Source organism: Anomaloglossus baeobatrachus, chromosome 2 (assembly GCF_048569485.1).
Source record: "Anomaloglossus baeobatrachus isolate aAnoBae1 chromosome 2, aAnoBae1.hap1, whole genome shotgun sequence".
NCBI lineage: Eukaryota > Metazoa > Chordata > Amphibia > Anura > Aromobatidae > Anomaloglossus > Anomaloglossus baeobatrachus.
In genome coordinates this window covers 648,446,523-648,473,908 of record NC_134354.1, presented here as the reverse complement: position 1 = coordinate 648,473,908, position 27,386 = coordinate 648,446,523, and the positions used below count along the sequence as shown (strand labels likewise).

General features: G+C 42.5%; 1 protein-coding gene across 3 annotated transcripts in view; it reads left to right on the top strand.

The window, feature by feature from the left end:
• The window catches only part of DGKA (diacylglycerol kinase alpha), a 311,491-nt gene that overhangs the window by 209,042 nt on the left and 75,063 nt on the right, over nt 1–27,386 (top strand). For all 3 annotated transcript variants that reach the window (XM_075336996.1, XM_075336997.1, XM_075336995.1), the window contains one exon: nt 3,077–3,157. In XM_075336996.1, coding sequence (XP_075193111.1) covers nt 3,077–3,157 — 81 coding nt within the window. The remainder of the gene's footprint in view (nt 1–3,076; nt 3,158–27,386) is intronic.

Below are 27,386 nucleotides of genomic sequence, written 5' to 3'. Positions count from 1 at the left end.
TGGTTCACACTAAGCGACAGCGACAACGAGGTCGCTGTTACGTCACCATTTTCTGTGACGTAACAGCGACCTTGTAAGTCGCTGTTATGATCGCTGCTTAGCTGTCAAACACAGCAGCCGAAGCAGCGATCATAACCGCGAGAGCAGGAAGCCGCGCACACTGCTTAGCGCTGGCTCCTTGCTCTCCTAGCTACAGTACACATCGGGTTAATTAACCCGATGTGTACTGCAGCTACATGTGCAGAGAGCAGGGAGCCGCGCACACTGCTTAGCGCTGGCTCCCTGCTCTCCTAGCTACAGTACACATCGGGTTAATTAACCCGATGTGTACTGCAGCTACATGTGCAGAGAGCCGGAGCCGGCAGCACAGGCAGCGTGAGAGCTGCGGAGGCTGGTAACTAAGGTAAATATCGGGTAACCACCTTGGTTACCTGATGTTTACCCTGGTTACAGCTTACCACAGCTGCCAGATGCCGACTCCTGCTCCCTGCTCGCTTCATTTCGTCGCTCTCTGACAGCGATCTGTGTGTCACAGCGGGAGAGCGCCTTTGAAGAAAACGAACCAGGGCTGTGTGTAATGAGCAGCGATCTCGCAGCAGGGGCCAGATCGCTCCTCAGTGTCACACACAGCGAGATCGCTAATGAGGTCACTGTTGCGTCACCAAAACCGTGCCGTAGCAGCGATTTCGGTAGCGATCTTGCTATGTGTGAAGCACCCCTTAGCTTTTGAAGAAAACATAACAGTTAATCATTGACTTCATTCAAGATTAAAGGGCTTTTACACTATGTACGGTGCAGTTCCTGTGATGTCATTGCCAGGTTTCCCAGGGCTTTTGTGACATTGTCAGGCCACGTGAGCACTGCAGAAAACCAGGATCCATTAATGGGTTGCTTTGCTCACACTTCCTTCGGACGAACCCTGTAAAGGGGGCTTTACACGCTACGATATCGTTAATGTTTTATCGTCGGGGTCACGTTGTTAGTGACGCACATCCGGCGTCATTAACGATATTGCAGCGTGTGACACCAGCGACCTTAAGCGACCTCAAAAATGGTGAAAATCGTTCACCATGGAGAGGTCGTCCGAAACTCAAAAATCGGTAAGGGTTGTTTATCTATGTTGTCCATCGCTCATGCGGCAGCACACATCGCTGTGTGTGACACCGCAGGAGCGAGGAACGTCTCCTTACCTGACACCAGCCGCAATGCGGAAGGAAGAAGGTGGGCGGGATGTTACGTCCCGCTCATCTCCGCCCCTCCGCTTTGATTGGCCGGGCCGCTTAGTGACGTCGCGGTGACGCTGAACGTCCCTCCCCCTTGAGGGAGGGATTGTTCAGCAGTCACAGCGATGCCGCCGACCAGGTAAGTGCGTGTGACGCTGCTGTAGCGATAATGTTCGCAGCGGCAGCGATCACACGATATCACATGGGCGACGGGGGCGGGTACTTACACGCTCGATATCGCTAGAAATTGCTAGCAATATCATAGCGTGTAAAGCCCCCTTAAGTCCAAAGTAAGTGTGAGAACTGTTAGTGGCTGCTGATTTGGCTGCAGTACTCACCTGATATAATAATGTCACACAAGCCCTGGGAGGTGTGCAAGGAGAGTATGTGTTATTTTTAGTTTACACTGGGGATTATAGAATTTCTGCTCTTTTTAGATTAATTAATTATTGTGTTCAGTATAGCAGGAGCCTTCAAGAGGTGACATAGAATTTGATCCCACAGTCCCTGGATTTGGAAGCTAGTCCTACTGGCCTAATAAATAAGGCACTGGAATTGCAAGCCAGGAATTGTGATTCAGAGTCTCATCTAGGATGTTTCTCCCCTCTCAAAGCATTTCAATATAGTTTATCCCCAGTGGCCTCAGAATAAGGAATGAACTGGACCTATTTTGTCCAAAAGCCATCATAGAATATCCCCCTGATACCATTCTAGTGATTGTGCTATGCACTACCAGTTTATTCTAACACTAAAATGAGCCTTTTGTGTTAATCACTGGTTGTAAAAAAAATGTAGAAAGAGCACTTATTCCTTGTAGTATCAGGATCTGTTAAAGTCTGCCTGATATGACTGAATGAGGTTGTTTCTGCAGCTTGCGGATTTTTACAAACACCATTAAGTTATTTGGAACAATCAGAGAAATTTCTGCATCAATCTGACACTGGGTTCACAATTATGGTCGCCACCATGCCTCCCCTTTGTCTGCTTTTGACTGCACTTTATAACTGTTTCTATATTATGTTGTCTTGGAAGATATAATTAAGACAGCTATCGCTACCCACCATTAGAGTTTTTGTGTTTTGTCTATTAAAGGGAACTAACCAGCAGAATTCTCATATATAAAGTAAAGCCAGTGATATACTGGTGCTTGGATGCTGAATGTAAACATTCCTTTTGTTCAGGGATTGAATGTTTTATTTCATAAATATGTGCAAGTAAAGTTCCAGCTCTGCACTGCTAGTTGATTGACAAGTGCAACAGGAAGGGAATATGTGGGTCAGGTCTTGCTATCAACTCCCGCCCCTGTCTGTCTGCCTGCATCTGAATTAACGTCTATGGCAGTGACAGGGGGGAGGTAGACAGACAGGGGCGGGAATAGATAGCAAGACCTGACCCCCATATTCCCATATTGCACCTGTCAATCAAATAGCAGTACATTGCTGGAACTTTACTTGCACATATTTCTGAAATAAATAATCTCAGAACAAAAGCTATGCTTATACTGGTGCTAGGATGCTGAATGTATCACTAGCTTTACTTTATATATGAAAATCCTGCTGGTTGGTTCCCTTTAAGTTATAATATATTTGACGTATCCATTTTGAATATTATATTAAAAAATGCATTTAGTTTCCATAGAAAGCAAAGTGTTTGTAGTGTCCTGTAAGAGAGAAAGTAAAAGCATTTCAGATGCAATTTATTAACCACACAGATTAATAAATGTATTAATTCTCTAGTGATAATCCTGGGTATGGGCATCATCAATTTTACATAAAGACTCCAGCATAATGCTTACTTTTCAGTAAAATGAGTTTGCCTCTTTATGATTACGTATGCTGTTTGTCATTTTTCAGAGATTGGTCGCGTCAGTCTGAATGATGTTTCCTGCTACTTTTCCTTGCTGGAAGGGGGTACAGCGGAGGACAAACTTGCTTGTAAGTAGCTTCTTTTTTTTATCTATTTTTTCCCTTTTATAAGTCTCCACAGAGAACGCAGTGGTTTTGACAGGTGCTTTGTAAAATTCTGATTCCTTTATCCAAATTTATGACCTTCAAATTTTGATCTTAAGGATTCTCTCACATCTGCGTATAAAAATATCGGTCCCATTCTCATCCAGGAAAGTTGGACGAGTGAGATCCATTTGGTATTCCATGTGTCATGCGACTGGCATGCGATTGCGAGATTTATTTTCTCACTGAGCATCTGTATGACATGCGTATGCCATCATTATGCAATGTGTTTTTTTTCTCAGCAGCTATTATCCTACATTCATTTATAGGTCCATTACAGTGTTCTATGCTACAGAATGGTAATGTATCCCTAAAAAATGGACGGCATACAGATTGTCCTTGTGATGTCCTTTTTTCGCACCCATAGACTTGAATTGGCGAGTCTCGGCCATTTTGCGCGACTATATGCAGTATGCTGCGATTTTTTTTCCTTAGGTCAAAAAAAGCAGAGCAAACTGACTTATTGTTTAACATTTGTGCGAGTTTAATGCAATTTTTTACGCAGATGTGAGTGACCCCTAAGGCATATTCACATTACTCATGCCTTTGGTTGTACTATTACCTTGTTTTATCTGAAGCCATAATTAGGTGTCTATGGAGGTCAGTGAAACCTGTTTTGCACATATACCTCTACAAGAACCTATGCTCCATCACACTGTGTGTAGAGAGGGGTCATTTCAGGATTAAAATATCTAAGACAGATCCAGCACAGCAGTGCACAATGCCATGCAGCTACATACTCAGGAGCCATAGAACCTAAATGTACTGCCATACAGGCAACCATAGAAATCATGAGGCCCCATAGCAATAATTCTGTTTGGGACACACCCCCCCCCCCCACCCATAATTCTGTTTGGGACACCCCTTCACCCAAAAAAAAAATATATATTTATTTGTCGTGGTAACAGAAGGGCATATTTCACAACCTAGCAGCTTTTACAAAGTATTTTTCCTCCTATAGAAGCTTCCACAGTGAATTCCTCCACAGTACTTTCCATACACACACAGTATGATGACCCACTGTACCCACCTCAGCTATCCTGGCAAAGTATAGTGACCCCAACACAGTTTGATCCCCAACTGTGATGTACAGTTAGGTCCAGAAATATTTGGACAGTGCCACAATTTTCGCGAGTTGGGCTCTGCATGCCACCACATTGGATTTGAAATGAAACCTCTACAACAGAATTCAAGTGCAGATTGTAACGTTTAATATGAAGGTTTGAACAAAAATATCTGATAGAAATTGTAGGAATTGTACACATTTCTTTACAAACACTCCACATTTTAGGAGGTCAAAAGTAATTGGACAAATAAACCAAACCCAAACAAAATATTTTTATTTTCAATATTTTGTTGCGAATCCTTTGGAGGCAATCACTGCCTTAAGTCTGGAACCCATGGACATCACCAAACGCTGGGTTTCCTCCTTCTTAATGCTTTGCCAGGCCTTTACAGCCGCAGCCTTCAGGTCTTGCTTGTTTGTGTGTCTTTCCGTCTTAAGTCTGGATTTGAGCAAGTGAAATGCATGCTCAATTGGGTTAAGATCTGGTGATTGACTTGGCCATTGCAGAATGTTCCACTTTTTTGCACTCATGAACTCCTGGGTAGCTTTGGCTGTATGTTTGGGGTCATTGTCCATCTGTACTATGAAGCGCCGTCCGATCAACTTTGCGGCATTTGGCTGAATCTGGGCTGAAAGTATATCCCAGTACACTTCAGAATTCATCCGGCTACTCTTGTCTGCTGGTATGTCATCAATAAACACAAGTGACCCAGTGCCATTGAAAGCCATGCATGCCCATGCCATCACGTTGCCTACACCATGTTTTACAGAGGATGTGGTGTGCCTTGGATCATGTGCTGTTCCCTTTCTTCTCCAAACTTTTTTCTTCCCATCATTCTGGTACAGGTTGATCTTTGTCTCATCTGTCCATAGAATACTTTTCCAGAACTGAGCTGGCTTCATGAGGTGTTTTCCAGCAAATTTAACTCTGGCCTGTCTATTTTTGGAATTGATAAATGGTTTGCATCTAGATGTGAACCCTTTGTATTTACTTTCATGGAGTCTTCTCTTTACTGTTGACTTAGAGACAGATACACCTACTTCACTGAGAGTGTTCTGGACTTCAGTTGATGTTGTGAACGGGTTCTTCTTCACCAAAGAAAGTATGCGGCGATCATCCACCACTGTTGTCATCCGTGGACGCCCAGGCCTTTTTGAGTTCCCAAGCTCACCAGTCAATTCCTTTTTTCTCAGAATGTACCCGACTGTTGATTTTGCTACTCCAAGCATGTCTGCTATCTCTCTGATGGATTTTTTCTTTTTTTTCAGCCTCAGGATGTTCTGCTTCACCTCAATTGAGAGTTCCTTAGACCGCATGTTGTCTGGTCACAGCAACAGCTTCCAAATGCAAAACCACACACCTGTAATCAACCCTAGACCTTTTAACTACTTCATTGATTACAGGTTAACGAGGGAGACGCCTTCAGAGTTAATTGCAGCCCTTAGAGTCCCTTGTCCAATTACTTTTGGTCCCTTGAAAAAGAGGAGGCTATGCATTACAGAGCTATGATTCCTAAACCCTTTCTTTGATTTGGATGTGAAAACTCTCATATTGCAGCTGGGAGTGTGCACTTTCAGCCCATATTATATATATAATTGTATTTCTGAACATGTTTTTGTAAACAGCTAAAATAACAAAACTTGTGTCACTGTCCAAATATTTCTGGACCTAACTGTATGTAGGTAGGCCCTACATGTAGTGTAATTGGCCTACTTACATACAATATAATGGTCCCCGTACCTCTTCACAATATATAATGGCTCCCACTAGTCATTCACACACCATGATGGACCCCACACAGCCCTCCGCACAGTATGATAGACCCCACACAAACCTTGACACTGTATAATTGCTTGCATACAGTATAATCACCCTTAAATAGATTTCCATAAAGTATAAAGGCTCCCACATAGCCCTTTTAATATTATAATGGCCCCCAAATAGCCCTCCAAATAGTATTATGGCCTCTACATTGCCCTCCAAATATTATAATGGCCTCGACATAGCTTTCCATATAATATATGGGCTCACACATAGCCCTCCTTATAATATACAGTAATGCACCCCCATAGTCTTCCATACAGTATAATGGGCCCACATAGTCCTCCATATTGTATAATGCACTCCGTAGTCATCCATTTAGTATAATGCACCCCATAGTCCTCCATATAGTATTATGGCAACCTGTGTACTCACTGTTTAAAAAAACAAAACAACAAACTTACCTCCCCTGTTCCCTCGGTGTCCGTGATGAAGGTTGTGTAGCTCTCCACATCTCGGTGCAGCGGTTGCGCTATGTTGACATCATCACGCCTGGCGCGCTGAGATAATAGATCTCAAACACAGCGGGAGAATGATTGAGGAGAGAGCAGAGCGCTACCTCTTTTCATCATTGCTTTCAACTATATTGACATCTAAGATACAGACAGTCAATACAGTTTAATGTGCGATGACCGGCGGGGGAGTCCGGTGCAGGTGCTGGCATCGGGCCCCCTGACTCTCTTGCCCTATAGCGGCTGCGTGGTCTGCTGTCATTGGCGATACACCACTGTTTCCTGCTTTGACCTCTTTTAAAACATGAGCCCTAGAAAAGTTTTTTATATGATAATTAGGCTGTTGAAAACTACGTATCTTCAACTGTTCTAGCTGCCACATCTCATGGCAGTTGTAGTCCCAGCTTAGACGATAGTCTCTGCTATTTGCGGTGCGTTCCACACAGTTGAGAACACTAGAGGCTCTTAATCTACTCAGTGAGCACATTCTAATGATTTCACTTCAGTCTGGTTTAGGGACGCTCACATATTGATTGTGTGTGGCTCAGTAAACATACGGCCTACAGCTCTTTATGCCTAATCTGTCAGCCTGTGAAGCCAGCCATAATAACTGTTGGCAATGTTCAGTGTGCGTTTTACATCTGTATCTTGAGTGTTTGTGTTTGGACAGTGTTGAAAATTGTATCATGAACTGTTATTTTATAATTTTATATATTTCCATTATTTTTATCTGCACTAAAAGCGAAGTTGCATCAGATACACCTGATGTTAATGCTGGTTTCTATCCGAGAGCTATCCTCTTTGGCACTAGAAATGTAAGTAAAGGCTTTGCGTTGCTGGCCCCAGGATGCTTTTGGGCTGCCTACACCTTATTATAATTATTATTATTATTGTTCTTTATTATTATTATAGCGCCATTTATTCCATGGCGCTTTACATGTGAAAAGGGGTACACATAGTATGGACAAGTACAAGAATCATAATCAAAACAAGGCACAGACCGGTACAGGAGGAGAGAGGACCCTGCCCGCAAGGGCTCACAATCTACAAGGGTTGGGTCAGGAAAATGTAATTCATGTACAGGGTGGGCTCCCCAGTATACAGCAAAACCACGCACCAGAAAAAGGACTCTAGGCAGATGGATTGATAAATGATTGTTTCACTTTACCAAAACAAAAAAAAATGCATAAAAGAGAAAAAATAGAACCCAATATTTACAAGGCCAAAAGCCTACACCCCTGTGCTGCGCCACCTGTAATGGTGATTTATGCCGCCTTCTCACTAACCTTTGCCTAACCAAGGGACTGTCTAAACAGTCGCCTAATACCTGGTAATCCCTCTGGGTAGCAGGAGTAAGTGTGTGTGTGTGTGTGTGTGTGTGTGTGTGTGTGTGTGTGTGTGTGTGAACACACCCTACCAGTGGTGCAGCACAAGAGCTTACAACTGATCTAACTAAGCATAAACGAAACCCTTTAACCCCCCTGAATACCCTTAATTGCTGAAGCCTCACAGATAAGGCAGATGGTAAACGTGGGAAGGCAAACCACACAGCTCAGCAACACAGTCCTGGAAACCTTCTAAAGCAACAGTCAATGCAAACATGTGGCGCTGTCCCTTTAAGGTTTTAAATGTAACTGACAAACTGACACAGCAGAGCCGGCAAGTCTTACTGTGTATATAATCGGCCTAAGCAGAACAGATATGTGTTTTGGTACCAAAACAAAGTGTTGCGTGCACGCACTCCTGGGCCCAGCCTACCGTACCCGGGTACTATGGTGTCCAGCTGCCATAAACAGAGACTTGAAGATCCTCTCATGGTGACCAGTATAGCCAGCAACTGCAGAATGGTGATCTCCGGCACAGGATGCTGCTCACACACGTCACGGTCCTCCTCACCAAACTGTAACACGAGTCTTCTCACAATTTACTTAAGTGTTTCTGCGGCGGCTCCTTTCTGTTACGCACACCTCTCGCTTTCCCTTCAGCTCACACACAGCACCTCCTCAGGTCTCCAAGTCCACAGCCGAAGTCAGTTGAGCTGTTGCTATAGTAACCAAACAGTCAAAGGCAGATGCAAAACAGCAGCCTCTTGTGGCTGGTCAGTAACAATGCATACAATGAACAGTAAATAAGCATTTTGCATTCACAGTGAATAAAGATCTTTAATACACTCTTACCCAATCATATGTCAGTAACAATGCATACAGTGAACGGCAAACAAGCATCTTGCATTCACAGTGGACAAAGGTCATCGATACACTCTCACCCTATCACAGTACAGTAGGTGACGGTAGAGATGGTTGTGCGGTGCCATAGCGGACTTGCTGTTACAGCAGGTTGTAGGCTAGTCGGAAGAAGTGGGTCTGCTTATAAAAACAAGCACAGAACACATAGGGTCTTGTCTATAAGGGAAAGGAAGAAAAGGGGTGGTGTGACCACATTCATCTTAGGCCTCTGCCACACTCACGTGAAATTCACGCACGTGCCGAGAGACACGTATTTTCCCTGCGTGTTGCGTGCAGGTAAGTACGTGTCTCTGGTACGTGCGTGACACGTGTGTTCTACGTGTGCTATCCGCGATAGCACACGTAGAACCGGTAATTATTATACTCACCTGGTCCTTCCTGATGTCCGCGCTGCTGTCCGTGGTGCTGATCCTCGGTCTCCAGCCCTCCCGTCTCCCCGCTGCTGCTGCTGCCAGGCAGTGAAGTGAATATTCTATGAGATTAATGAGCGGCGGTCGGCAGCAAGAGGCAGCAGCGGCAGAGACAGGAGGGCTGGAGAAGGTGAGTTAATGTTTTGTTTTTTTTCAATGACATGTGTGTTTTCTCCGGCGCGTGTCACACGGGACCGCATCCACACTACACCCGTGTGGTGCGGGTGCGGGCCGTGTGACACCCGTGCTGCCGGTGAAAAAACGGACATGTCAGCGCTTTCAAAAACGCACACACGTACAAACGCACACGGACACACGTTCCGTGTGGTTTTACGTGTGTGTGCCTGCTACAATAGGGTAGCATTGGTTAAAGTGTCTCCGTGCCGCCGGTACGTGTAAAAAATGACAAACACGTGCCGGAGGCACGGATGTGTGGCGCAGGCCTTAGGCTGCTTTCACACTACGTTTTTTTAACATCCGTCATGAACGTTTTTTTAACGCAAAAACAGATCCAGTGCAAATGCGTTTTCATTTCAATGCATTTGCAATGGACTCGCGTCAACATGCGTTCACCTGCGTTTGCGTGCGTTATAGTGAGGATCCAGCGAGTTGCAGTTTTTAACATTTTTCAAAAACGCTACTTGTAGCGTTTTTGAGCTGCGTCCAAATACTGCAAATTGCTGGATCCTGACTATACTGCATTCAAACGCATGTGAACGCTGGCATGCTGATAGACAGGATCCTGCTTGCTCTACTGAGCATGCCCAGAAACCAGCCTCGGGTGATCAGTCTCTCTCTCCCCTTCCCTCTCTGTCTCTCTCCGCCTCCCTCTTGCCCCCTTCCTCTCTGTCTCTATCCCTCTCCCTCTCCTCTCTCCCCCTCTCCTCTCTCACCCTCTCCTTCTCTGCCTCTGTCACCCTCTCCCTCTCCCCCGCCTGAGAGCTGCGGACACTTGTAACCAAGGTAAATATCGGGTAACCAAGGAAAGCGCTTCTCTTAGTTACCCGATGTTTACGTTGGTTACGTGTGCAGGGAGCAGGAAGCCCGGCTCATAGCACCTGCAGACGCTCGTAACCAACGTAAATATCGGGTATCCAAGCAAGTTACCCGATGTTTACCTTGGTTACGAGCCTCTGCAGCTGTTAGATGCCGGCTCCCAGTATATCATGTTCAGTTCCACTGACTCCCGATCACATGACTCCAATGCCCGCCCATAAACTTAAAGTGACAGGATCCTGCAAAATAACACATGCGTTTGCATGCGTTTTTTTGCTGTAAAAGCAGGATCCACTTTTACAGCTAAAAAACGTTTATGACGCATGTTAAAAAAACGTAGTGTGAAAGCAGCCTAAGCAGTTTCTTTAATTGACTACTATATGCATTTCTTCCATAGCTTTCAGAATAGCTGATTGTTTTTCAACTTTCTTTGTCTAATCACAGAAGAAAGAGCAGTTAGTTTCAGAGAACCGAAACCAAGAATAACAATTCTTGCCAAGTAGACACATGTATAGGCACATATATTCTTGTTTCGATTGGCATTCTGGATTTTTGATAAATCCTAAATTAAAAACTAGGAGCAAGCACCAACAACAGAGGGCTGCTTAGTTTAAACCGGGGATTCCTAATTGCTAACTGCTAATTTGATGGTGAAAATTGGCTATTCAGGTCAGGAAAGTCAGTCGGGTAGGCTACTCTCTCCTGAGCTATAGCTTGCCGTGCGGATGACACATTCACTTGTGGCGTTACAGCAGATTGGCCTGGAAAAGCATACAGATGTGATGTCACAGCAGCTTAACTGTGATGCCATAGCAGGATGCCTGAATGATACACACACACTTTCTTTTCGGATCATGTTGCCTACCTGTAACACACTTTTGATGTCACATCAGTTTACCTTCCATTTCCACAGAAGAAAAAAAAACAGTCCCAACCTTATTCTTTCACTTTGACATTCAGACTCTGAAAAGTTAAAGTACCACTCCAGTGGGGATGTTTTCAGCGCTCGAGTGGTGCTTTAAATGTAAGCCTCCTGCCCTCTGTCATATACTCATCTTCTGGAGTCTTCACCTTTTACTGACACTGCTCCGGTCCCGCGGTGCCTTCATTTGACTGTAACTGCTGACTGGCCGGAAGACAGATGTAACGTCACAAGCTCTCAATTCATCTCTGTGATAGGCAGAACCAGGCTCTCATAGAGTTACATTGATGTGTGACCTCTGGCGCACGCCATGAAACTTTGTAGCTACCGACGAATCACCGGAGACCGACCGAAGCGGTGGCAATAGAAGATGAGGCCGCCGAAAGATGAGTATATAGCAGGGGGCAGGGGTCTGAAATTTACTTTGAAATAAAAAAACAAACAAACGCTGGAGTGGTGCTTTAAAGATGGTCTTATATAAAGACCCCCAAACAACACAGAATAGGAGCATTTCCAGAGTCTATAGCATTTCATCTAGGGTAATATAGGGTGAGGAAGCAACAGCAGCAGTTGAAGGGGGATACAGTACACCCCACATTTGCTTGGGAAGGAAGTTCTTTTCGGTTACCTACGGCATATGGGTAGGTTTTCTTTAATTCCACTGGACTGATAGGAAACCATGTTTTCATATTTACCTTGGGTGACTGTCCATGTGTATTTTAGGAGAAAACAAAGAATTGACTTGCTGACTAAAAGCAGCAGGTTTGAAAAATTTCATTCTAAAGTGAACCTGTCACCAGGTTTTTCCCTTATGCGTTGCAGCCACCACCAGCTACTATATACAGTATTCTGGAATGCTGTATATAAGAGCCCAGGCTGCTCTGTATAACCTGAAAAACACCTTTATTATACTCACCTAGGGGGAGGTCCGGTCAGATGGGTGTCGCTGGTCTCGGTTCGGTGCCTCCTCCATCTTGTGGGATCGCCGTCCTCCTGCCCAGCCCCGTGTGCATTACACGTCCTGCGTCATTCACAGAGAGGCCTCCATTGTGCTCCTGCACATGGGCATTTTGATCTGCCCGGCTGCGAGCAGAGCAAAGTACTGTAGTATGTAAGTGTGAGCAAAGGTAAAATCCCACCCGTGTATGCACACTACAGTACTTTGATCTGACCTCTGCCATGCAGATCAATGCGATGGAGCGCAATGGAGGTCTCTCTGTGAATGATGTAGGATGTGTCATGCACAGGGCTGGGCAGGAGGTCGGTGATCCTACAAGACAGAGGAAGCGCTGGACTAAAGCCGCGCTCACATCAGTAGTACTTTGCCGCAAAAACGGATCCGTCATAAATGCATTTTAGTTCCATTCATTTACAATGGAATCGCAGCAAGATGCGCTGACAGTTGTGTATGCCACACGCAACCGTATCTTGCCGCAATTCCATTGTAAATGAATGGAACTGAAACACATTTCTGACGGATCCGTTTTTGCGTCAAAATACCGCTGATGTGAGCATGGCCTAAGAGCATCGACGCCCATTGGACCGGACAGCCCCCTAGGTGGATATTATAAAGGTGTTTTTTACGTTCTACAGAGCGGCTTGGGCTCTTATAAACAGTATTCTGGAATACTGTATATAAGGGCTCAGTGGTGGTGGCTTTAGCTTATAGGGGGGAAACCTGGTGAAAGGTTCCCTTTAAATTGTCTCTTTATGTATTGGATTGCTCATGTAGACTCTCAATCAACAGTGTTATCTACGTTCTTTACCAAAATGTGTTGAGTTTTGTTTGTTTTTTTTTAATCTTTTTTTTAAAAAATTGCTGTAAAGTAATGACCATTATGTGTATCCCTTCAGACCCATTTGCTAGTCTGTGATTGTTTTCTAGACTTGCCAGTCTACAGTCATGGCCAAAAGTTTTGAAAATGCTACAAATATTAATTTTTACAAAGTCTACTGCTTAAGTTTTTCAAATGGCAATTTGCATATACTCCTGAATGTCATAAAGAGTGATCAGCTTAACAGCAATTACTTGCAAAGTCAATATTGGCTAAGAAAATGCACATTAACCCCCAAAACACATTTCAACAGCATTGCATTCCTGCCTTTAAAGGAGCAGCTAACATTGTTTTAGTGATTGTTCCATTAACACAGGTGTGGGTGTTGATGAGGACAGGGCTGGCGATCAATCAGTCATGATTAAGTAAGAATGACACCACTGGACACTTTAAAAGGAGGCTGGTGCTTGGTATCATTGTTTCTCTTCAGTTAACCATGGTTATCTCTAAAGAAACACATGCAGCCATCATTGCTCTGCACAAAAATGGCCTAACAGGGAAGAGTATCGCAGCTACAAAGATTGCACCTCAGTCAACAATCTATCGCATCATCATGAACTTCAAGGAGAGAGCTTCCATTGTTGCCAAAAAGGCTCCAGGGCGCCCAAGAAGGACCAGCAAACACCAGGACCGTATCTTAAAACTGTTTCAGCTGCGGGATCAGACTACCAGCAGTGCCGAGCTAGCTCAGCAATGGCAGCAGGCTGGTGTAAGTGCTTCTGCACGCACTGTGAGGCAGAGACTCTTTGAGCAAGGCCTGGTTTCAAGGAGGGCAGCAAAGAAACCACTTCTCTCCAGAAAAAACATCAGGGATCGACTGATATTCTGCAAAAGGTACAGGGAGTGGACTGCTGAGGACTGGGGTAAAGTCATTTTCTCAGATGAATCCCCTTTTCGATTGTTTGGGACATCTGGAAAACAGCTTATTAGGAGAAGAATAGGTGAGCGCTACCACCAGTCTTGTCTCATGCCAACTGTTAAGCATCCTGAAACGATTCATGTGTGGGGTTGCTTCTCAGCCAAGGGAATCGGCTCACTCACAGTCTTGCCTAAAAACACAGCCATGAATAAAGAATGGTACCAGATTGTCCTCCAAGAGCAACTTCTCCCAACTGTCCAAGAGCAGTTTGGCGCCCAACAATGCCTTTTCCAGCATGATGGAGCACCTTGCCATAAAGCAAAGGTGATCACGAAATGGCTCATGGAACAAAACATAGAGATTTTGGGTCCATGGCCTGGAAACTCCCCAGATCTTAATTGAGAACTTGTGGGCAATCATCAAGAGACGGGTGGACAAACGAAAACCAACAAATTCTGGCAAAATGCAAGCATTGCTTATGCAAGAATGGACAGCTATCAGTCAGGATTTGGTCCAGAAGTTTGAGAGCATGCCAGGGAGAATTGCAGAGGACCTGAAGAAGAAGGGTCAACACTGCAAATATTGACTTGCTGCATTAACTCATTCTAACTGTCAATAGAACCTTTTGGTACTCATAATATGATTGCAATTATATTTCTGTATGTGATGTAAACATCAGACAAACACAATTGAAAACCAGAGGGCAACAGATCATGTGAAAAAAAAATTTTGGTGTCATTCTCAAAACTTTTGGCCATGACTGTATAGTTACAGACCGGCAGGACGGATTGTGGAGACTTTTTCTTGCTTTCCTAATGCTGCTCCAGGCTTTTACCCAAAGAGTGATACAAGACCTTACTGCGCACAGCCTCTCCACCACATCAAATAAAAGCCATGTCTATAATATGTCTTGTCAGTGGATAAAACAACTATACAAAGATTATATGTTCCGAGCCTATGACTGGTTTTCTCAGTCATTCCCTTGCAGTTGCCTGCTGCTCTTTCCCAGCAGATAAGTTTGCAATTGTAACCTCCTCTCCTGCCCCAGGCAAGTCTCCAAAGTCTTCTGTTTCTCTCTTCACATACAGTATATCTTGCCTCCTTGGTTGCAATAACAAATCAGCAGTGCAGCTCGGCCCTTTTTGCCAGTACCTTTGTGTTTTGTGCAGTGGTAAAGCTTGGTTACAGGTGAATTTACCTTGAAACTGCCACTGTAAGGCTATGACCGCACTCTGCGTCGTCCCACTTGCAGTTCAGAACGCACGTTTTTGCCTTAATTGATTTAGCCAAAGTTGCCTTTTCCAGAAATTTAGCGCTACAAACGCATGCGTATTTACCGCGTTTTAGATGCGTTTTCAGCGCTATTTACATGCTTTTTCCGTTGCGTTTTTACAGATGCGTTTTGAACATCAACACACTGCTAAATAAAGATTAAATAGTCAAACAGACTGAAAAAAGAGAAAAAAAAGCAAAACATATAATTTTTGAATTATTAAAGGAAATAGTTATATTTCATGAAAATATAGCGGTTTTATAATATTTATTGCTAAAAATAGCAATAAAATCAAATTTTTGACAAATTTAATTGTCGGACTATGTGTGTGTGTAAAGGGACATATTATTCCATTATTTTAATGTCTGAAAAGCATGCGTTTTTGAAGTAAAAAAACAGTGTTTCTGCACCTAAAAAGCATGTAAAACGCTGGAATTTTGATGTTTGTTGCTTTTTGATACTTCTCATTGACTTCAATGTTAGCAAAACGCTGCAGAAATGGCAAAAACAATTGACATGCTGCATCTTTGAACGCATGGTTTTTGCCACAAATTATGCAAATTAAACGCAGCGCTTTAAAACGCAAAGTGCGGTCTAGAAATCTACATTTTCCATAGACTATTATGGAAAAGCAAAACGCATGCCTTTTGGCACGAAAACGCTGCAGCTAAAAACGGACCTAAAAAGCAGCTGAAACGCAGGTGGAAACGCAAAGTGCGGTCATACCCTAAAGGCATGTGGACATGGTGCCTTAGGCCACGTGCACACATTTGGTGAGGTTTTACCTCCGTATTTGTATGGTCAAACCAGGAGCTGAAGATTCAGAGGAAAAGTAGAATAGAAACACCGGCACCAATTCTACATTTTTTACCAAATCCTGGTGTATGATCTGCTGAAGTAGAATATTCAAAATTTTCTTTTAGTAAGTGTATAATTGTGAGTTGTTGTTTTTTTTTATTTTGGATCTAAAACAAGTACTGCCGCATTCAGGGAACTTGTTTGTTAGATAGTTAGATATAATGGAGGACTCAACATTCCAATAAAAAAATACATCTTGTTAAAGAACATATAAAGTTTTTACGGCTTTTTCACAAGGTCATTCTGTTTTTAAACATTTTTCTTTGTTTGTTTTATTTTTTATTAGTAGCAGAGATTGCCTGTTTTGTGATCTAAATACCAATATAATGTAGTTGCAAAATGCGTAAATAAGTTGCCAAGTAGCCAACATGTCATCAAATGTAATTTCTGAACTGTTTTGTTTTGATATCTGTGACAGAAAGTTCCCATTACTTGGTCAGTAAAGTAATTAAAGTAATTGAAGTGAATGCGTAATCAGAAAAGGCCAACTAAATAAAGAGAATCTGTCACCCTTTTGCATTTTTTAGTTATTAGTGTTAGAAGAAAGAAGCACTAATAGGGTTTTACCCGATAAATAAATAACAGGTTAGTAATGTAAATTAATACACTCACCCAAAATGGTTGTGAAGGGTCACATCCACCATAGATAACATAGGATAATGGCGGCTGCCGCGGCCCCACGTGCAGAGGTCTTCAGTGTAAGAGGAGAAAAAGGGGTTTAACCCGCGCAATCTGCCAAATAAGATCTACGCGTTTCAAGGTACAGAGACCTCTTCCTCAGGACCAGAAAATCAACATCTTGATTTTCTGGTCCTGAGGAAGAGGTCTCTGTACCTTTAAACGCGTAGACCTATGGAATAAAGGAGTGATTAATCTATCAACATCTTATTTGGCGGATTGCGCGGATTTAACCCCTTTTTCTCCTCTTACACTGAACACATATTATAGTTGAATTAACTTTATTAATAAATTCTCTTTTGGTAGGTGATGAGGGGTTGGATCCAGTAACAAGCAATTAGTTTGCAAGCAATACATACCATAATAAACACCTAATAGCAGTTTTACTAAATGTGTTTGTTGTATAACCAAAAATAAGCGTCTTAGCACCCCTATGTATTGTAATGGGAAATTTGTTATCTAATAGGTCCAATTTACCTGTTCCACAGCATATGGATCAGACCAGCTTGATCCATGCAGCATTTAAGACATTTATCATCTGATCTACAGCCAATCTTTTCCAGAAATTCTGGCGTTGTATAGACCCTGTGTACTATATAGATTTGTGAGAGTCTTGCACCTTGACCTAAAGAGAGCGTTAGCAAAGATTTGTGGATTATCGCTCCATTGATCCGATGTTATAATTCCTATATCTCTTTCCTATTTATGCATATTTACTAGATGATATTTATGTAATTGCACAGTAAAGGCCCCATTACGCGCAACGATATCACTAACGAGATATCGCTGGGGTCACGGAATTTGTGACGCACATCCGGCCTCGTTAGCGACGTCGTTGCGTGTGACACTTACGAGTGACCGCTATCGATCCCAAATACTCTCAAAATCGTTGATTGTTGACACGCCGTTCATTTTCCAAATATCGTTCCTCGTTCTGGACGCAGGTTGTTCGTCGTTCCTGAGGCAGCACACATCGCTACGTGTGACACCCCGGGAACAACGAACAACAGCGTTCGTGCATCCTCCGGCAACGTTCATGCGGCTGCTCTCTGCCCCTCCGCTTCTATTGGTGGCCTGCTGTATGACGTCGCTGTGACGCTGCATGAACTTCCCCCTTATAAAAGAAGTTGTTCGCCAGCCACAGCGACGTCGTTAGGCAGGTAAGTTCGTGTGACGCGTACCTGCGATATTGTTCGCCACGAGCATCGATATGCCCGTGACGCACGCACGACGGGGGCGGGTGCGATCGCTAGCGACATCGCTAGCAATGTCGCAGTGTGTAAAGCGGCCTTTAGAGTTTGCAGAAGTCAGATATAAGTCCAGCCTTATGCCCTCTGGTCACTATAATAGAGAGGATAACGTCTTTTTGTATTTTTATAGGTTTGTGCCTATTTTGGGACTCAAAGGCATGTCGTAGGTGTAGCTATTTCCTTTGATAATAGATATTCTTTTTGCAATTGACTGAGTAGCTTAAAAGTACCATTGGACAATAAGTTGGCTATGTTCCTTATGTGTTTGTCATTCCAGTGGATTAGATCTTCTAATTTACTAATTTCCGACTGATCGTGGTTATGTCATAATTGTTCATTTTTTTTCCATACTGCGCTCATTACAGTCAAAATATGAATACATTTTCTCCCTACTGCTCCCTTTATATTTCTCATTTCTAAAGAGGAAAATAAGTTCACGCTTTCATGGTAGTATTTCAGTATAACCCCTGTGACGCTGTCAGGAACAGGTTCACCTCAGCCCTTAAAGTGTTGGCATTGAGCAGCCAGAAATTCCCGCCATGGATTTGGAAGCGCTAAACCCTCGTCATCCTTGCTTCATTGTAATATTTCCAATTTAATTTTAGGTTGGCTTTTTTCCAAATTCTATGGATTGGTATTCATATAGGTACATTGTGGAGTATGTAGAGTTGTTTTGGCAGGAGAATAATTTTAATAATGTTTAGCCTACCAATAATAGACAGAAATAATTTGGACTAAGCAAGGTTTTTCATTTGAACTTATAAAGTTATGGGGCTAAATACTGATCCAAAAACTGTCCAGTTTGTACAGAGACTTCAATACTCAGGTACTTAAAATGATCTACACAGGCAATTGTCACATCCCCAAATATCAGTGAAGTAATGACTCAGTCTATCGGCATCAGAATTTACTTCTGCCAATTAATGCTGAGACCAGATAACCAAATTTGTTGTATAATGTCATACCTGCTTCTAGGGACGGACACATACAGTACAGACCAAAAGTTTGGACATACCTTCTCATCTCTAAAACAACTATTAAGAGGAGACTTTGTGCAGCAGGCCTTCATGGTAAAATAGCTGCTAGGAAACCACTGCTAAGGACAGGCAACAAGCAGAAGAGACTTGTTTGGGCTAAAGAACACAAGGAATGGACATTAGACCAGTGGAAATCTGTGCTTTGGTCTGATGAGTCCAAATTTGAGATCTTTGGATCTAATCACCGTTTCTTTGTAGAAAAGGTGAACGGATGGACTCTACATGCCTGGTTTCCACCGTGAAGCATGGAGGAGGAGGTGTGATGGTGTGATGGTGCTTTGCTGGTGACACTGTTGGGGATTTATTCAAAATTGAAGGCATTCTGAACCACCATGGCTACCACAGCATCTTGCAGCGGCATGCTATTCCATCCGGTTTGCGTTTAGTTGGACCATTTATTTTTCAACAGGACAATGACCACAAACACACCTACAGGCTGTATAAGGGCTATTTGACTAAGAAGGAGAGTGATGGGATGCTACACCAGATGACCTGGCCTCCACAGTCACCAGACCTGAACCCAATCGAGATGGTTTGGGGTGAGCTGCACCGCTGAGTGAAGGCAAAAGGGCCAACAAGTGCTAAGCATCTCTGGGAATTCCTTCAAGACTGTTGGAAAACCATTTCCGGTGACTACCTCTTGAAGCTCATCAAGAGAATGCCAAGAGTGTGCAAAGCAGTAATCAAAGCAAAAGGTGGCTACTTTGAAAAACCTAGAATATAAGACATATTTTCAGTTGTTTCACACTTTTTTAAGTATTTCATTCTACATGTTTTCATTCATAGTTTTGATGTCTTCAATGTGAATCTACAATTTTTAGAGTCATGAAAATAAAGAAAACTCTTTGAATGAGAAGAGGTGTGTTCAAACGTTTGGTCTGTACTGTATATCCCAAGAAAAGAAGAGCATCGTCAGCATGTAATGCAATCTTGCTATCAATAGAGCCGTATTTAAACTCCTGAATTGTTTTCGAGGACCTAATATTTCACGCCAATGGCTCCATAGCCAGGGAAAACAGCATGGGCGATAAAGTACACCTCTGCTGCATGCTTGCATTGTCGTGATAGGTCCCCATTGACACGGATTTTGGCCCTGGGCTTTGAGTATAACACATTGACCTAAGTAACGAAAATAGTACCAAAACCCATATGAGACCAAGTGCAGCAAAGATAATGCCTGTCAATGCTGTTGAACACTTTAGTTGCATCCAAATAAAGAACGGCCCTATTTCCGCAGTTATCTGGAAGAAACTGTGGGCATGTGAATAAATGTCTATTACTTATGGATGTCGATTGTTCTGGCATAAAGCCCATTTGATCAATATGTAATAGGGCTGTGATTACCCTATGTGACACAGACTTTTTCAATGTGTGTCATGGGTTAAATTTCTTATATTAGCCAGACGTATTGTTCTTCTCTGTGTTAACTCATGCTTGCTAAACTATTGTTTCTGCCAGACCCTTCTGAGCGTTCATTGTAATGTAGTTGTGTATTGCTAATCTAATGTAAATTACCTCAGTGGCCATTGTCAAGTCTGTGCATTGCAGACTAGATGTAAATATCCTCAGTCTTTCTATCCACATCATTTAAATGAACATTATCCATGCAGCTTGAAATTCATCCAATAAGAGAAGCAACCTTGTACAACCAATCCAATAAGGGCACAGTATATCCTAAGGGAAGGTGCGGCTATGAAAGGGGACTTCTTGGAGTCATCAGTTAATGATGGATGTTGCATGATCCAGTCTAAGCTCTTAGGAGCTGGCTAGGGGATCAGAATCAGGATACCTTGTGGACTCGGTCTAGGGTCTTTGGTTCCGACTAGAGGATCACTCGGCTACATGGCTTCAATCTAGGGACTTCGATTCCGATTGGAGACCATAACCGCAGTCTAGGGATTTCGACTCCGGCTGCCAGGATTATATCATATCATCATACCAGAGACTACTTAAGGAAGAAACCCAGGTTGGGACAATTTGGTCACCTAGCTACAGACTTTGCTGTGCTCGGTAAGCTTCCTACGCTTGCCACTATTCTTTTTTCGGAGTAGCTGGCCCTGAAAACCCCGATTCACAAACAATCTAATCCCTGGAGAGCCAGTGGAAGGGTGAGACTCTGTTGCCTGTTACATTTGTGTGTTTTGCTGGTTATGTGCTATGTGCCGTTGATTGTTTGGGGATCCAATAAAGTCTTAATATTGTGATTCCCTCACCCTGTGTTGTCTGAGTAGTGTTCCGCCCGCGGTTAAGGAGGTCGGGCGTTCAGTTGGGATGAGCCCTGGGCCATGCTGTCTTTCTAAAGGCGGCCAGGCCAGCGGAAGAGAACACCCACTGACCCCTGTGTCTTCACACCCTATTAAGGCAGTTGGCCAATACCTTAGCCATAATGTTGAGATCTCTTGTCAGAAGGGAGATAGGCCTTTATGACTGTGCTAATTTCGGATCTTTACCAGACTTAAGGCCACTTTACACGCAGAGATAAATCTTTGGCAGATCTGTGGTTGCAGTGAAATCATGGACATATTGTTCCATTTGTACACAGCCACAAACCTGGCACTGATTGTCCACAATTTCACTGCAACCACAGATCTGCCACAGATTTATCTCTGTGTGTAAAGTGGCCTTTAGGCAGAACGCAGTGTCAAGAGCCTTGTGGAAAACCTCTAGTAATTTTGGTAATAATATTTAACCATATTGTTTAACGATCTCAGCGGGAAGCCCATCTGCTCCAGGAGCTTTTTCATTTGCCATGGATCCTGCTAACTCTTCTGGTTTTTCTAGTGTTGGGGTGCATTCAGTAAAATTTTGGACTCCTTCTGATAGTCTTGGAAGTCCAGCTTGTGAGACAAAATCTTTAATGGATGTGTCAGTTGGAAATGTTTTGCAGGCATATAAATCGGTGTACAACTCTTCCAATATCTGCAGGATATCCTGGGAGTCATAGATTTTCTGTTGTTCTCTGTTAGTTAAGCAGGAGATGTAAAAAGAGGATTGTTGTGCAATTATGGACAGCATATGTCCTACGCTTTCACCTTCCCCCAAAAATCTATGTTTTTCAAAGATTTTTTTCCACTTTGCTTCTCCCAACAGATGTGTTTTAAGCTGAACATATCTGGTTTCTATAAAGTACAGAAGGGGCCACCATAAATAACTGCTTCCGCTTATTTTAAGTTATAAGTATATGAGAGCATCCCTAGATTTCATTGTGTACTTGGCAGTATTAAAGCCTTGAATAAGTAGGCCACGGAGGTAGGCCTTCTTTGCGTCCCATACAGAATGGGGCCGTCCCTTCATTCATTTGGAAGTATTCTGAGAGCCATTTAGGAACAGAACCATCCAGTCAATTGTTGATAACCAAAAAGATCTAGTTATGACCTTTTCTCTAAGGCTGGAGTCACACTTGCGAGTGACTCGCCGAGTTTCGTATCACATCACCAGCGCACACTCTCCTTACAGGAGTGGGTCGGCTGCATGTATTTCTATGCAGCTTAAACTGTCCTGTCCGGAGAGCAACAGGCTGTGCCGGGTGGGGCGATGCAAGACACTCGCAAGTGTGACTTCGGCCTAAGGCGTGTAAATGCATGTATTTCTGCACGCGGCGCCCATAATCAATACTGAATATATCGACATGGTTTGTAAATTTAACTTCCATTTTTTTCATCATTTGCATATCAATGACATGTCTATCCATCCTCTGTTTACATAATCCTATTACTTTTCCTTCTTGCTGTTGCAACTTTAATGTTGGAGTGTAGCATAAGCGATTTGAATAATCGCAGGATCAAGTCTTTTTAAGTGACTAAAAAATAAACTAAAACATAAAATTGTTTTTGAAAAATATAGAAATTAGAATCAGCCCACATTAAAAATAAAGAAAATAAAAAAATGTAAACACGTTTGGTATTGCCGCATCTGAAAAACACCATTCTATCATAATATAAAATTAATGAATCTGATTGTGATGTGAAAAGAAATTAAAACTACAGAATTGCAATTTTTCAGTGACCACCAGGGCTGTGGAGTCGGTAAACCAAACCTTCGACTCCGACTCCGACTCCTCAATTTCTCTTGCACCGACTCAGACTCCTACATATATTGCTTATAGTTAGGTGAAAAATTTATTGTAATACATGAACATGTGTATGTGGACATTTAATAATTTTTATGATACAATAATCAAGATATTTGGATAGAACATAAAATATATTTATTGGAATGCAACTTTAGAACACAAACTGTAATAAATTGTAAATATGTAATACACTATGTAATATACAGTAGATTACATATATATCTTGTGTGTATGTATATATATATATATATATATATATATATATATATATTGTATTACATATTTACAATTTATCAGTTTTTTGTGTTCTAAAGTTGTATTCCAATGAATATATTTTATGTTCTATCTAAATATCTTGATTATTGTATCATAAAAATAATTAAATGTCTAATGTTCACATTGTACTACAATACATTTTTCACTTAAATATAAGCATTATACTAAATGTTATTATTTAGTAAAATATTCAGCACATTCTGCATTGCACTACTGTCCCCAATTTATTATATATTTTAGGAGTCGGAGTCGGTGCATTTTATACCGTCTCCGACTCCACCAAAATGAACTCAGACTCCACAACTCCGACTCCGACTCCACAGCCCTGGTGACCACTCTTCCTTAAGAAATGCAATAAGAATCTATCATAACATCTTATGTACCCCAAATTGATATTGATAAAACCATCATATTGCCACATCAAAAAAAACACTGCTCAATCGACGGAAAAAACAAAATCTTATAAGTCTCGGAATATGGGAAAGCAAACTAAAATATTTTTTATAGACTTATGAATTTGTCTACACTTAACTGGAAAAAAAATCTATGCAAATTAGCAGTGCTATAATTGTACTGATCTGTAGAAACTAATTCAGAGTCCTTTTTACTACAAAATGAACACAATAAAAACAAAGCCTCAAAAAAAATATGACGACACTGCATTTTTTTCACAGTTTCTCCACACTTGGAATGTTTTTTCCATTACATTGAATGTTAAAGTAAATGGTGTCATTCAAAACTACTCATCTCACAAAAAACAAGCCCTCGTTTGGCAATGTGGACAGAAAATAAAAAAGACGAAGGGGAGTTAGAAACAAAAGCGCAAAAATTCAAAAAACATCATCCAGTCTTCATAGGGGTTGTGTACTACTCGGACAACCCCTTCTCAATCCGTAAGTGTTCCCCATTTAAAATAATGACATATATATATATATATATATATATATATATATATATATATATATATATATATATATATATAATATATTATATTATATATAGAGAGAGAGAGTGAGAGGCCACCTGCGCAGCGATGATGGCACTGTCTCTCCCAGAATCACATAATTATGTAATGTCATGCAATCCCAGCGGCCAATTCACTCCCCCTGCTTTTGGATAAATTGCACAGTTGCGCGATCCCTGTTGTCAACACCGCTGGAACGGCGTCAGCGCGGACACCAGAGTTAAGTTTAAATTTTAGTATTTTAAATGAGGGAAACATACAGATTGAGTTTTGGACAACCCCTTTAAGGGATTAATTGTATGTGTGTGAATTTTTTTATTACTGCCTTAGATAATCAAGCATTTCTGACATAAACAGACCGCTAATAAATAAGGATATGAAAAACTGCCACCTCAATAGCTCAACAATTGTATCCAGATTGTCCGGAGCCATCATCATTTCTTTCTTGGACTGGATCTTGTATGACAGCTGGTTGTGCCTTTTGTAACCATGACTTAAAAGAAATATTTCCTATCTTGGCTATTTTGTGTCTGGATGATTCATCATATCTTTGTATGTACGCTCGCTGCCTTGCATGGATTGCTAATAAACAGGTTTTGTTATTCTCAAAAAAAATTTCTTCTGTTTTAGTTTATTTTCTGATAAAGCATCACTCCAACATTTTTTATTATTTCACCACTGAAGTGTCGCTTTAAATGTTAGTCCCCTGCCCCCTGTCTTATGCTCACCTGCTGCCGTCTTAATCTTTTTCCAGCGTTGCTCCGGTCGGTCCCCTGTGATTTGTGATCCACCTGCAGCTTTAGTGTTTCTTAGAGCGCATCGGAGGTCACAATTCAGTGCATCTCTAAAGGCCCCGTTACACGCAGCGACATCGTTAGCGATCTCGTTAAGGATGTGACATGCCCAGATCGTTGCAACGATTTGCCGAGATCGCACATAAGTCGTTTGGTAGCGGTCACACGTAACTATCTCACAAACGACGCATCATTGTTCAGCGATATATTGTTTTACCAAGGCAGTTGTGTGGACACCGCCACACAGCATTCCTCCAAACGATTCCGGCAACGACAAAGGCGTATATTTGTTCACAGCATACACCCTGGCTTGTGTGGGCCTCGCCCTCTACACGCCCCTCCTTCAATACTGTTTAATTCTTCTCTAGTTTTCTGTTAATTGATTGGTTGTCTGTGAAATTAAAGAAAGCATTTGCGGGAGCCTCATGTGACGCACGCGTGATCTTTTTTTGTGTCTCGCTTTCACATCGGCTTTCTGTGTTCCCCCAGAACGCAGTTGTGACCACCAATCACAGCAGTGGAGGCGTGAAGATATGTTTGTAACGACACGTCCGCGTCGCTAATGACGGATGCACAAACTACGTTGTTGGTCGTTGGTAGGGTGTCAAACGTAGCAATATGTCTGATGCGTTCAAAACGACGAACAATATTTTGAAAATGAACGACATGTCAACGATCAACGATTTTCGCTATATTTGTGATCGTTCGGAGTCGCTCGTAGGTGTCACACGCAACGATGTCGCTAGCGACTACGGAAGTGCGTCACGGAAACCGTGACCCCCGACGACAGATCGTCAGATAAATTGTAGTGTGTAACGGGGCCTTAAGACTGGAGGCCGGGGGCTTACATTTAAAGGACCACTCTAGCACTGAAGAACAAAAAAAACTTTGGAGTGGTGCTTTAAAGGATTATTGTAATAATGCATTAGTTATATTGTGTTTGGCCTCAACTCCCATAGAAACCTTTTCTATATGAACATAACCTGGTGCTTTACAGAAGGCTGGTCTTAGACAAAGTGTGACCTTGCACAAAATTTAACACAGGGCTCCAATTGCTAAAGTTTTGCACCGTGACCCAGAAATACCTTGGGTGGATTTACACTGCCGATTTCAGGCCATTGAATGAGCAGCAATCGATTTAGATGTTGATCGTTGATGCTTTAATGGACTGTTCACATAAGCCAATGAGCAATGATAGAGAGAGAAGAATCACAAATTTGATTACTCTGTCCCCATGTACAGCATCATGGTATCAGTATTACATCATCTGTTTACCAGGGCAACATACTGCTAATAAATTGCGCTGGCATAAATGGCAAAACAAGCATTTTCATGTTATCATAGTTTTTTTTTCATGTGTACTGCATAACCAACTAGATTTGAAGATTGTTATGCTGCAAGACGGCTTTTAGGCTTGTTTTAGATAAACTGATGAAGAGCCTACATTCTTCTGGATTATGACTTATCACCAGACCTTCTACTAAACTGTTGATGTTTGTTGCATGCCACAAAATCGCTCTCCGTGAAGAAGTATTGGACAAGATCTTTATCATGGAATCTCTGCAGAACAAAGAAATCCAAACATAGCCCGCTAGGAGACTCCACTGTTGTAACCCGGAACCTAAAAGCTCAGCCTTAGGGGTACTTCTCACATAGCAAGATCGCTGACGAGATCGCTGCTGAGTCACAGGTTTTGTGACGTACCAGTGATCTCATCAGCGATCTTGCTGTGTGTGACATTAAGCAGCACTGTTCTGGTTCATTTTTTGCTCGTTGGTCTCCCGCTGCAACACGCATCAATGTGTTTGACTGCAGGAGACCAACGAGCACCGACTCTGTGTAAGCAGTGTACGCTGGTAACCAGGGTAAATATCGGGTAACTAAGGAAAGCGCTTTGCTTAGTAAACCGATGTGTACCCTAGCTACTTATACAGGGAGCCAGCGCTGGCAGCCTGTAAGCGGTGTATGCTGGTAACCAGGGTAAATATCGGGTATCCAAGCAAAGCGCTTTGGTTAGTTACCCGATATTTACCCTGGTTACCAAGCGCAGCATCGTTACACGAGTCGCTGGTGGCTGATGGCTGGTCGCTAGTGAGATCTGCCTAATTGACAGCTCACCAGCGACCATGTAGCGATGCACCAACAATCCCTGCCAGGTCGAATCGCTGGTGGGATTGTTGGTGCATCGCTACGTGTGACCCCAGCCTTACTCTTGGGCAGATCCAAATCTCTAACATGATTGTTCAGTTTACCTTGTGTTATCAGGTGTGTTAGTCAATTGAGGTTGCTGACAGAAAGTGTGGGTTGTGTGAGGAAGATGCTTCATGACACCAATTGCCCTCTT